Source organism: Aphidius gifuensis, linkage group LG1 (assembly GCF_014905175.1).
Source record: "Aphidius gifuensis isolate YNYX2018 linkage group LG1, ASM1490517v1, whole genome shotgun sequence".
In the NCBI taxonomy this organism is placed as follows: Eukaryota; Metazoa; Arthropoda; class Insecta; order Hymenoptera; family Braconidae; genus Aphidius; species Aphidius gifuensis.
The window spans coordinates 490,570-503,205 of NC_057788.1; the positions used below are offsets into that span (position 1 = coordinate 490,570).

The 12,636-nt window shown below is 24.6% G+C and overlaps 3 protein-coding genes across 3 annotated transcripts; 2 read left to right on the top strand and 1 right to left on the bottom strand.

The window, feature by feature from the left end:
• Positions 1 to 322: 322 nt before the first annotated feature.
• Positions 323 to 3,158, top strand: LOC122860676 (ESF1 homolog). Its single transcript, XM_044164588.1, has 4 exons — positions 323 to 514; positions 628 to 1,992; positions 2,079 to 2,887; positions 2,974 to 3,158. The coding sequence occupies exons 2-4, from the start codon at positions 654 to 656 to the stop codon at positions 3,091 to 3,093; spliced, it is 2,268 nt and encodes a 755-aa protein (XP_044020523.1). The 5' UTR covers positions 323 to 514; positions 628 to 653; the 3' UTR covers positions 3,094 to 3,158.
• Positions 3,159 to 3,848: 690 nt separating this feature from the next.
• On the bottom strand, positions 3,849 to 6,345 carry LOC122860677. The gene is made up of 3 exons (XM_044164589.1): positions 5,793 to 6,345; positions 5,212 to 5,721; positions 3,849 to 5,110 (listed from the first exon to the last, which is right to left on the bottom strand). The coding sequence occupies exons 2-3, from the start codon at positions 5,306 to 5,308 to the stop codon at positions 4,164 to 4,166; spliced, it is 1,044 nt and encodes a 347-aa protein (XP_044020524.1). The 5' UTR covers positions 5,309 to 5,721; positions 5,793 to 6,345; the 3' UTR covers positions 3,849 to 4,163.
• Positions 6,346 to 7,015: 670 nt separating this feature from the next.
• On the top strand, positions 7,016 to 8,903 carry LOC122860679 (SCF E3 ubiquitin ligase complex F-box protein grrA-like). Its single transcript, XM_044164590.1, has 3 exons — positions 7,016 to 7,133; positions 7,215 to 7,693; positions 7,782 to 8,903. The coding sequence occupies exons 1-3, from the start codon at positions 7,094 to 7,096 to the stop codon at positions 8,418 to 8,420; spliced, it is 1,158 nt and encodes a 385-aa protein (XP_044020525.1). The 5' UTR covers positions 7,016 to 7,093; the 3' UTR covers positions 8,421 to 8,903.
• Positions 8,904 to 12,636: the final 3,733 nt, after the last annotated feature.

A 12,636-nucleotide genomic window follows, 5' to 3' on the forward strand; every position in this document is an offset into this window, starting at 1 on the left:
CCCAGAATTTACAAGTATATTCTTGAGGAAATACCACAATGTTAATGCATATAATAAGTATACCTTTTTTTTTCAGTGAATAATTTTTTTGTGTCTATTATATTTTTTTTTTTAAAACAATGATAATAATTATATTTATTAAACTTACCTGGTTTCTAGTCTTTTTGAAAATTTGAAATAAATAGTGGCCATCTTTTCTCTCTCTCTCTCTTTTATTGTTGTTAACACAGAACACTTTCATATCTACATAAAAAAAAAAGATGACCACCTTTATACATAAAAAAACACACATGATAAAAAAATTGAAAATGATGACCACCACTGGACCAGCACCACATGTCTAACAGACAAGCACAGCTGCACAGACAAGTTTGTTTTTTTATCAATAAACATTGTTTTATTGATAATTTTCAAGTAATTGTTTACATATCACAACAACAACATAAAAAATAAAACAATCATCTTATTTTTTAATAATAAAAAAAGATAAAAATTGTATACGTTTTGATAAAAAGTAAGTTGATGTTTGTAATTATTCTCTTTATAACCTCTTAATTATTATGCCTATTGTTTTTTATTTATCAAACAATATATTAAATTAATTTATTATTGTTGTTGTTGTTTTAGATTGTTAAAATAAAATAAATTAAAAAATGGTTAAAGATATGCAAAAAGATTCGAGATTTTCGAATCTTTCAAGAGATCCAAAATATAAACCAATTCCAAAAGAAGAAAAAAAAGTTAAAATTGATGAGAGATTTAAATCAGTACGTACTGATAAAAAATTTCAAATTAATTCAACTGTTGATAAACGAGGAGCAGTTATCAATCCAATTTCATCACAGGGAATGGAAAAATTTTATCATTACTCTGATGAATCTGATGATGATGAAGATGATAAAAATAATAAAGATGATGATGATGAAGATGAAGACGAGTCTGATGAATCAAATGTTATTGATAAAAAAGATTTAATTGAAAATAAAAAACAGTTAAAACTTAAAAATAAAAAAGTTGATGGTAAACTTGATAATGATACTAAAAAAAAACTTCAAGATCTTACTTTTGATTATGCTCGAGGTGAAAAACAATTATTTAGTGATGATTCATCTGATGATTCATCAGATGACGATGATGACAAGGTATTACATGATGATGTTGATAATGATGAAGATGAAGATGAAGAGATTGAACATCAATGGGGTGAATTGGATAAAGAAGCTGGAACAACTGAAACAATAACATCAAGATTAGCTGCTTGTAATATGGATTGGGACAGAATTAGAGCAATTGATTTAATGGTATTATTTAATTCATTTCTTCAAGCTGGTGGATTTGTACATTCAGTTAATATATATCCATCTGAATATGGATTAAAACGTCTTCAAGAAGAAGAAATAAAAGGACCAATTGAACTTGTTGATTCTAAAAAAGAAAATGAAAAAAATAAAAAAAATAATAATGATTCTGATGATTCTGATAATGATGATGATGATGATAATAATGATAATAATGAAAGTGATGGTAATGACAGTCAAAATGAAGAAGGATCAGCTTATACTATGGAAAAAATGCGTCAATATCAATTGAATAGATTAAAATATTACTATGCTGTTATTAAATTTGATTCACCAGAAACAGCTAATAAAATATATACTGAATGTGATGGTATTGAATATGAATCAACATCAACTAAACTTGATTTACGTTTTATACCAGATGATATGGAATTTGATCAAGAACCCAAAGAAACTTGTAATAAATTACCAGATCCAACAAAATACATGCCAAGATTATTTACAACAACAGCTTTGCAGCAAGTTAAAGTTGATTTAACATGGGACGAGACTAAACCAGAGAGACAAGAAATAACAAATAAAATTAATTCTGGTAAAATTAATGAAATTGATGAAAATGATATTAATGCTTATCTAGGATCTGGATCAAGTGATGATGATGATGATAATGATGATGATAAAGAAAAAAAAATTGGTAATTTATTTATTTATTTATTTTTTAAAATGATATTTTTTAGTTTAAATTATTATTTATTAATTATTAATATTTTTTTATTATAGAAAATGAAAATGAAGAAATAAAAAATAAATTTATTTCTAATGATAAAAAAACTTCGTTAAATAAGTATAGATCACTTTTACAATCAATTAAAGACAAAGATGAGGAAAAAAAGAAAAAAGATGTTGGAATTGAATTTACTTGGAGTCTTGGTGTTAAAGAAAAAGCTGATAAAGCATTGAAGGATCAATTGAAACAAAAAGAAATTTCTAAACTTTCAATTTTTGAACAAAAAACTGAAAAAATTAAAGAAAAGAAAAAATTAAAAAGACAAGAAAAAAGACAATTGAAAGAACAAAAAAATAATGAAGATGATGATGATGAAAGTGATGATTCAATACCTTCAGATGTTGATATGAATGATCCATTTTTCGCTGACGAAATAAAAAATTTAAAACCAAAAAAAAATAATAACAAAGTTGATAAAAATAAAAAAAATAAAAAAGTTGAATCTAATGATGATGATGATGATGATAAAAAAGCAAAAAAACAAGCTGAGCTTGAACTTTTGTTACTTAATAACGATGATCAGCTTGAAAAACATCATTTTAATATGAAAGACATTGAAGAGAATGATTCAATGGCTAAATCAAAGAAAAAACGTTTGATTAAAAAGAAAAAAGTTAAAAAAGCAGAACTTGATAATGAGGATACATTTAAGGTTGACGTTGAAGATTCAAGATTCGCAGCACTTTACAATTCGCATCATTTTAATATTGATCCTGCTGATCCACATTATCGAAAGACGAAGGGGACCGAAGAAATTATTCAAGAAAAACTGAAACGACGAGCAGAAGATGATGTATCATCGGTAATTTAACAATTTTAAATTATAACATACCTTTATTTATCATTATTATTTGTTCATTTATTTATTTAATTATTTATTTATTTCAGGAACTGCCAGCTATTAAAATATCAAAACCATCAAAAGAAGATAAATTGAGTAAAGATCTTGAAGCCTTGATTAAATCTGTTAAGAAAAATACTAAAAATATTACAAAAAAAATCAAGTAATAATAATAACAATTTGTTAAATAAGTTTTTAATTAAATTGAATAAAGTTTTTAATTTTTAATCATAAGAATGTTACTTTTTTTAATTAAAATACTTATTATTTAAAATTTACAAAAAGAAACCAACAAGATCAAGAATAATTGGCATTAATGTTGTATTTTTAAGAGACAATAAATTTGTTCGTGAATTTTAACTAACATTTGCAGCATTAGTTAATTCTGTTTGTGCTTCTTCAATTGTTCAATCAAATAATACTGAATTAAGTTTCATGTACAATGACTTTCATTGCCATTCCAATATTTGTTGAATTATGAAGCTTAACTTGAATTTATTTTTTAGCAAGATTCATTAACATCTGTTCTCTCAGCATTTCTATCTAAATAAATGAGATTTATTGATACAACACTGTCATCAACTGAATAAACTATACCATAAATATCATTTTTATTTTTAATAAGTTTGTTAAATACTTTTTTTGATTTACCAGTCCATTCACCAGTTACATTATTAGACAGTGATGGTTTGACATTTGTCAATACACCTTGAAATATAAGTACTAGTATTTTAAGAATTTTATTTGTTGATGATAAATAACATACATCATACAATAACACTCACCAAAAATTAATTGTTAAAAAAATAAAAGAAAAAAAAAAAATAATAAGTAAAGTGAAATTATTTTTCAATTATATCCTGAAAATGAATTTAAATTATGGATAAAAATGAAAAAAAAAAACTAAATACCTATTGAATTTGTTAACACAATTTGTTTTATATTTTATTTTGTTTATTTTAATATCAGCTGTCAAATCATTATTAATATTATATAATTATAAAACCATTTAATATTAAATACGTTGATACATTTTGTTTTATAGTTTTAAACTTTGTTTTATTTTGATTATTTTTTTATTAAGTTGTCAAATCATTTCTAAAATCAATCAATTTTTATTGAAAAAAAAAAAAGTTAAAATATATATATTTTTTTTTTAAATTATGATTTCTATGGAATAGATCATTGGATATGGATTGGTGAACAAGACAAATTGATATTATCCTCAAAAATAATATTATTCAACTTGCTCATTCAAGTCATCTTCCTCGAGCTTACATTCCAATAATTGCTCTAAGCATGGAATCCTTGGCAGTTGCAAATGATTCGTACCATCTCTCATGTCAGCATCTCTCAGTAAATATTCATTACATTGTCGAGTAAGAATGGGATACATTTTTTTATAAAAATCTTCAACGTTGTCTTCATTTACTGCTGAAACAACGTTGTCAAGAAGTTGTAAATTGTTTTGTATCATTTCATTAATTATTAATCTTGGATTGTGTCTGTTATCTTCAAGACCAATTTGCTCCATATCAATATCTATTGGTAAGTCGACTGGTAAATTTTCAACATGTCCAATCAATTCTGCTTGTTGTCCATTGTTTTGTATCATTTCATTAATTATTAATCCTGGATTGTGTCTGCTATCTTCAAGATCAATTTGCTCCATATCAATATTTATTGGTAAGTCGACTGGTAAATTTTCAACATGTCCAATCAATTCTGCTTGTTGTCCATTGTTTTGTATCATTTCATTAATTATTAATCTTGGATTGTGTCTGCTATCTTCAAGACCAATTTGCTCCATATCAATATCTATTGGTAAGTCGACTGGTAAATTTTCAACATGTCCAATCAATTCTGCTTGTTGTCCATTGTTTTGTATCATTTCATTAATTATTAATCTTGGATTGTGTCTGCTATCTTCAAGACCAATTTGCTCCATATCAATATTTATTGGTAAGTCGACTGGTAAATTTTCAACATGTCCAATCAATTCTGCTTGTTGTCCATTGTTTTGTATCATTTCATTAATTATTAATCTTGGATTGTGTCTGCTATCTTCAAGACCATCACCAACTTGTTCCACATCAATATCTATTGTTAAATTAATTGGTAATGTTTTGTTGTTGTGATAACGTTCCATTGCTTTTTTATAAATTAATTTTGAATATTGTTTATCTGTAACAATAAAACTAAAATTAATATTTTCTCATAAAAAAAAAAAAAAAAAAAAAACAAATCCATCACGCGAGAAAAAATAAAAATAAAAAAAAACTTACTTGTTAAAACTTTAATGTATGCATCAAGTTTTAGTAAAACTGGATAAACTTTTTTAGTTTTTGTATCTAACAAATAATGAAGACAAGTTTTTTCCATTATTAATTAATATTGTTAATCAATTTTTAATAATTGCAACTAATTATTTTATGATGTTTCAACGTGGAAGTCTAATTCTGAATGAAACTTTTTTTTTGTAAAATAAAATATAAAGATAATCGGCAAGAAAAAGAAAAAGAAAAAGAAAAAGAAAAAGAAAAAGAAAAAGAAAAAGAAAAAGAAAAAGAAAAAGAAAAATAATAAAATATTGTCATTTTGTTTTTGTTTTGAAAAAAAAAATAACATTTTTATTCAATTTGGTTGAATATATTATTACTATTATTAGCTGACAACTATCAACACTATCTATCGTTATTGCTTTTGTTGTGTACTGTGTTGTTTATCAAATTTATTATTGAAAAATTTTACATTTTCTTGTAATCAAATTTTCAATTTATCTGGATCTTTTTTAACTGAAAAAAAAGACAATTAGTATCAGAGTTTATCAGCCTGAGATAATAATTTAAATGCAAAAATTAATTACTATGCTTCATTCGGCCTTGGTATCTAATGTATCTCATCATGTCGAATAGTATGATCATGGTGTATTTGAGCAGGATGAAGTTGTTGTTTAACCAGCTGGCAAAGTTACAAAATAAAAACATTCTTTAACGAGAAAAAAAAAGCCACTATATGAGAATATTTATAATCCTCACGTGTCCCTGCCATGTTGGATTAAACAAATTAACAGATGTAGGTCATAAAATTAAATAAACACTAGCATGTCCAGGTCTAGGCTAGCTGCATGGAGTTTAATGTAGATCTCCATGGCTAGATGTTATCAAAACAAACCATAACAAAACAACATAACCTTCAATATTAACACAAAAGTCACCCAATGCCTAATGACCAGGACAACATGACACAAATAAAAAATATATGAAAATATGAAATATCCATGGTACCATTACTATTAAACTACATACAAATATATAAAAAATATACTGTAAAAATATATAAAAAATAAATAATAAAATATTTTTTATTTTGTATCATACTGTCATGTTGCAACATGACATAAACATAATACATATCCCTGGGATGACGTCACTTTGTTTTGACGCATCATGATCGCGCATACGCGCAGAAGTTAAAAATATATATATATATATATATATATATTTCCATGCGCACGTGAGAGTGTGCATACGTTGTTTGCAAGCGTGAGAGTGCGCATACATATAGGTATAACTTTTTAAAGGACAACCTGCTATTATTAATAAAAATCTTAATATAAATATTAAGATAAAAAAATATTAATCCAATACTTGTTTATATAGTGATTAGCACATTGTAATGTTATCAAATATGAGTGAGATCAGAATGAGTAAATCCGTTGCCAATACTGGTCTGTAAAACCAAGATTTGGCCAATGCTGGCTTAGATTATGTTTGAGAAATTAACATAGAGCTTGAAAAATCTTAATTTTTTAAAATATATTGTAAATATACTTATATTATAACGAAAAAATATACCTAAAAGCAAACTTGATCATAGTACTAATTATATTAAAATTATACCAAACGTTAGTGACTTTATAAGAATGAAACGTGAATTAAAGTTTGAAGAGATCGCAGTAAAAAAACATAAGGGTACCATGGAGATATTTAATAAAAAGAGTTGTAACGTAAGTCCAGAAAATAACTAGAGTCAAAACATTATTGTAATTATAAATATAAATATATTATTTATTCTTTTTAGATATATCATCATAATGATGATCATTCCTATGCCAAAAATATAATTATTGACTGTGTTAATGATGATTGCTTAGCTGAAATATTCATGCATGTGCCAGCATGTGAGAGACTTAAAATTGCACTGGGTATGATAATTATAACATATGAATTATTTCATTAAATTAAAACTATTTATTTATTTATGGTATATTAATTTATTTTTTTAGTATGCAAAAAATGGAAAAGAGCCCTGAATGATTCTTGGTTTAATGTCAAAAAACTTGAATTAACTTATTGGAAATATCATGAGTTTCCAAAGTGTTTAAAAAAATATCAAACAGCTGATGGAAAATTGAATTTTTTAAACTCACTGCTTGATAAGTGTGGTCGTTATTTAACAACATTAGACATCACAGCTTATGGTCATTGTAACATAGTGCCAGTTATTAATGATTGTTGTCCAAACCTCACAAAACTTCGATTGAGATTCATTGATACTAACGATGCAATGTTATCCAATGCATTTACACGTCTATCTAAACTAAAGTCTTTGACAATTATATTTCAAAATATGAAAAATAAAATAATACCTGTGACTTTAATAAATTCATTGAAAAACGTTGCTGATACATTGATGGAACTCAATTTGTTAAATTTTGTCAATCACTTGGATGACAGTTGTGATTATCCAAAAGAATTTAATTGTGTAAGTTGTAACTTTCTATCTATTATAAAAAAAAAATCAAAATTATTTTTTTTATTCTTTAACATACTTATCTATAATTATTTTTTAGGTGATTCGTGAACTGAAAGTCATGAAAAATTTAGAAGTTGCTGGTATACGAGTTTTTGAGGATATATACAAGCATATCATAGATAATAAATTTTTATTTTTTTTTAACCATACTAATTACCTTATAAAACCTCCTTATCTATCACATCCGTTGATACATATCAGAACATTGGATTTGAACTGGTGCTATATTAAAAATGATGGTTTGTATACTATTGCCAATACCATCAAGTGGTTAGAATTATTAGAGATACCTTGTAAATTTATAACCGATGATGGTGTAGTGGCACTTTCAAAGATGAATAATTTACGATATATTTATTTAAACGGTCACAGTAACATCACTGATTCTTCAATAAAATTGCTCAAAAATATAGTAAAAGTATGTTTACCACGAAGCAATAAAATAACTGATGCTTCAGTCACAAAACTTCTTGAAAATTCACCAAACATTGACTACCTTTTTCTTCACGACACAAGTGTGACTGTTGACTTTGTTAAAAAAGCAGCAGAAATATCAAATAATCGAAAACAACTTTTGACGTTCATAATTTCATTTATACCTGATTTAAAACAATATACATCGGAATATTTTAAAATATATACTATTGAAAATATAGTAAAAAAAGAAAAAAAATAGTACATTTTGATACAAATGCTCACGTAGATAGTGTGCAATTTTTATCAATTAAAATATAAGAAATTTGTTTTCAAATATAATAAACATATATTTATTTAAAAAAGTTAATTACGAAGATGAAATGTTTAAAAACATTATCAAATGTAAAAACAACAACAAGATATTATAAATTAATTTGTTAATTTAAAAAAAAAAAAATAATTGCATAAAGTATTTTTTACACCCCTTCTATAAAAAAAAAATACAATGATTAAGATACAAGTTGAAAATAAAAAAAAAAAAAGAAGAAAGTTGGCTTGTGCCAACAGTTACCAAGTTACAAATTTATACATATATATAACAATGCATTACAGTGCACTTAACAATATACCACAATGTAAATGCATATAATATACTCTCTTCCTTCAACAGATAATTTTTTTTGTCAATATTTTTTTTAAAAACTAATTATTCCATGATAAATATAATGATTATAATTATTTATTTAAAATAGTCACATATTTTTTTAGTTACCTAGTCTCTATGTAGTCTTTTTTAAAATTTAAAATAAATAGAAGCCATCTTAATTCTCTAGCCAATCAGATTATTTTGTTTATTTTTGTCTCTCTCTTCTCTCTTTATCTCTCTCTCTCCCGTCTGTTTTATTATCATTATTATAAAACAGATCCATGTGTCGACCAGCATGGCTGTTATGAAAATTAAAAGCACGTGTTTACAAAAAAAAAAAACATTGATAGTAATATATTTTTATATATTTAATCATTAAATTATTTAATTAATGGAAAATCGGGTATGTTGGAAGTGTTCGTTTTTGTTTTTAATTTTAAACAATTTACCTACTTTTTAAATGTAAATATAATCTATTAAACTTTGCTCTTAATTTTTTTCATCTTGAAAACACATATAATCTACTTTGTTTGTTGAAAAGTGATTTGGATAAAATAACAGACAATTATTCATCAATTACAAATTGCTAATAAACATAACCATCACTAAGGTAATAAATTTGACAACATAAATTTATATGTACTAATTTATATTTACTAAGAGTAAAATTATTTTTTACATAATAAAAAATAAAAAAATAATTTAAATAACATAAAAAAGCATAATAGGGCATCATGGAAACATTTAATGAAAAGAGTGATAACGTAAGTCTAAAAAATTATTGCATTATATCGTTATTATTACAAATATAAATATATTATTCATTCTTTTTAGATATATCATCATAATGATGATCATTCCTATGCAAAAAATATAATAATTGACTGTGTTAATGATGATTGCCTGGCTGAAATATTCATGCATGTACCAGCATGTGAGAGACTTAAAATTGCACTGGGTATGATTATTATAACATATAAATTATTTCATTAAAAAAAAAAACTATTTATTTATTTCTTAATTTATTTTTTTAATTATATTTAATAATTATCAATTTATTTTTTTAGTATGCAAAAAATGGAAAAGAGCCCTGAATGATTCTTGGTTTAATGTCAAAAAACTTGAATTAACTTATTGGAAATATCATGAATTTCCAAAGTGTTTAAAAAAATATCAAACGGCTGATGAAAAATTGAATTTTTTAAAGTCACTGCTTGATAAGTGTGGTCGTTTTTTAACAACATTAGACATAACAGCTTATGGTCATTGTAACATAGTGCCAGTTGTTAATGATTGTTGTCCAAACCTCATGAAACTTCGATTGAGATTCATCGATACTAACGATGCAATGTTATCCAATGCATTTACACGTCTATCTAAACTAAGGTCCTTGACAATTATATTTCAAAATATGAAAAATAAAATAATACCTGTGACTTTAATAAATTCATTGATAAACGTTGCTGATACATTGATTGAACTGAATTTGTTAAATTTTGTTAATCACGTAGATGACAATTGTGATTATCCAAAAGAATTTAATTGTGTAAGTTGTAACTTTTTATCTATTACAAAAAAAAATTTTAAGTATTTTTTTTATTCTTTAACATACTTACTTATCTAAAATTGCTTTTTCAGGTGATTCGTCAACTAAAGGTCATGCAAATTTTAGAAGTTGCTGGTATACGAGGTGTCGAAAATTTATTTGAGTTTTTAAAAAATAATAAAATGTCATTTTATTTCAACCATTATCAATACCTTAAAAAACCTCCTTATCTGGGACATTGGTTAATGAAAATCAGGTCATTAAGTTTATCAAGTTGCTGTATTAGAGATGACAGTTTGTATATTATTGCGAATACCATCCAAAGATTAGAATTTTTATCTATACCTTGTAAACGGATAACCGATAATGGTGTAGTAGCACTTTCAAAGATGAATAATTTACATAATATTCATTTCAACGGTCACAGTAACATCACTGATTCTTCAATCAAATTGCTCAAAAATATAGTAAAAGTATGTATGCCACAAAGCAATAAAATAACTGATGCTTCACTCATAAAACTTCTTGAAAATTCACCAAAAGTTGACTACTTTTTTCTTCACGACACAAGTGTAACTGCTGAATTTGTCAAAAAAGCAGCAGAAATATCAAGGAATCGAGAACAGCTTTTGACGGTCGGCATTTTTCCATTAATACCTGATGTAAAACAATATGGATCGGAATTTTTTAACATAAATATAATTGAAAATATAGAAAAAGAAAAAATAAAACAGTTCATGGTGACACAAGTTCGACGTAAATAGTGTACAATTTTTATCTTATATTTAAAATATAAGAAATTTGTTTTCAAATTTAAATGTTAAAAAAACATTATTAAATATAAAAACAACAACAAGCTATCATAAATAAATTAATTTATTTAAAAAATGTAATGTTAATTGTTAATAAAGTATTTTTTACACTTTTTCCATAAAAAAAAATAGAATGATTAAGATAAAAGTTGAAAAAAAAAAAATAAAGAATTAAGTTGGCCCAACACCCAGAATTTACAAGCAAAGTTGATACTTGAATATATACCACAATGTAAATGCATATAATATACTTTCTTCCTTTAACAAATAAGTTGTTTTTGTCTATCATATTTTTTTTATAAAAACTAATTATGTATTTCATTATAAATATAATTATAACAATTATTTTATTTAAAATAGTCATATATTTTTACTTACCTGATCGCTTGTCTTTTTTAAAATTTAAAATGAAGTAGCCATCTTGATTCTCTAGCCAATCAGATTATTTTGTTTATATTCTCTCCTCTATTTCCTCTTCATCTCTCGCTCTTTCATTAATTATCATTATGACAAAACAGATCCACGTGTCGACGTTGTCTGTTATGAAAATTGAGAGCTCGTGTGAACACACAAAAAAAAAACATAAAAATATATTTTAATATATTTAATTATTTAATTAATGGAAGATCAGATATGTTAAAAGTTTTTATTGTTGTTGTTTTTAATTTTAAACAATTTATTTATTTTCTAAATGTAAATATAATCTTTTAAACTTTATTATTAATTTTGTGTATATTAAAAAATGATTGTTTATTAGGAAAGTGATATTGATATACCAATTGAAAGTTCAAGTGATCAAAAACAACTTCAAGTATTAAAAAAAATTCTTGTTCATCTTGAAGATACATATAATCTTTTTTGTTTGTTAAAAAGTGATTTGGAAAAAATAACAGACAATTATTCATCAATATCTACAAATTGCTAATAAACATAACCATTAAAAAGGTATTGAATTTGACAACATAAATTATTTAGATATATGTACTAATAGTAAAATTATTTTTTAAATAACATAAAAAAGCATAAGGGCATCATGGAAACATGGAATGAAAAAAGTGATAACGTAAGTCTAAAAAATTATTGCAGTTAAAACATACTCGTAGATTAAATATTACATTATTGTTATTATAAATATAAAAATATTATTTATCCTTTTTAGATATATGATCATAATGATGATCATTCCTATGCCAAAAATATAATAATTGACTGTGTTAATGATGATTGCCTGGCTGAAATATTCATGCATGTACCAGCATGTGAGAGACTTAAAATTGCACTGGGTATGATAATTATAACATATAAATTATTTCATTAAAAAAAAAAACTATTTATTTATTTATGGTATATTAATTTATTTTTTTAGTATGCAAAAAATGGAAAAGAGCCCTGAATGATTCTTGGTTTAATGTCAAAAAACTTGAATTAACTTATTGGAAATATCATGAGTTTCCAAAGTGTTTAAAAAAGT

Excerpts from the sequence above, each read along its gene's own strand:
- LOC122860679 (XM_044164590.1), top strand. The coding sequence starts at position 7,094 with ATGCATGTGCCAGCATGTGAGAGACTTAAAATTGCACTGG. Across the intron at positions 7,134-7,214 it reads GAGACTTAAAATTGCACTGG|TATGCAAAAAATGGAAAAGA; the intron begins GTATGATAATTA and ends TTATTTTTTTAG. Across the intron at positions 7,694-7,781 it reads ATCCAAAAGAATTTAATTGT|GTGATTCGTGAACTGAAAGT; the intron begins GTAAGTTGTAAC and ends ATTATTTTTTAG.
- LOC122860677 (XM_044164589.1), bottom strand. The coding sequence starts at position 5,308 with ATGGAAAAAACTTGTCTTCATTATTTGTTAGATACAAAAACTAAAAAA. Across the intron at positions 5,111-5,211 it reads ATACATTAAAGTTTTAACAA|ATAAACAATATTCAAAATTA; the intron begins GTAAGTTTTTTT and ends TTATTGTTACAG.
- LOC122860676 (XM_044164588.1), top strand. The coding sequence starts at position 654 with ATGGTTAAAGATATGCAAAAAGATTCGAGATTTTCGAATCTTTCAAGA. Across the intron at positions 1,993-2,078 it reads TGATAAAGAAAAAAAAATTG|AAAATGAAAATGAAGAAATA; the intron begins GTAATTTATTTA and ends TTTTTATTATAG. Across the intron at positions 2,888-2,973 it reads CAGAAGATGATGTATCATCG|GAACTGCCAGCTATTAAAAT; the intron begins GTAATTTAACAA and ends TATTTATTTCAG.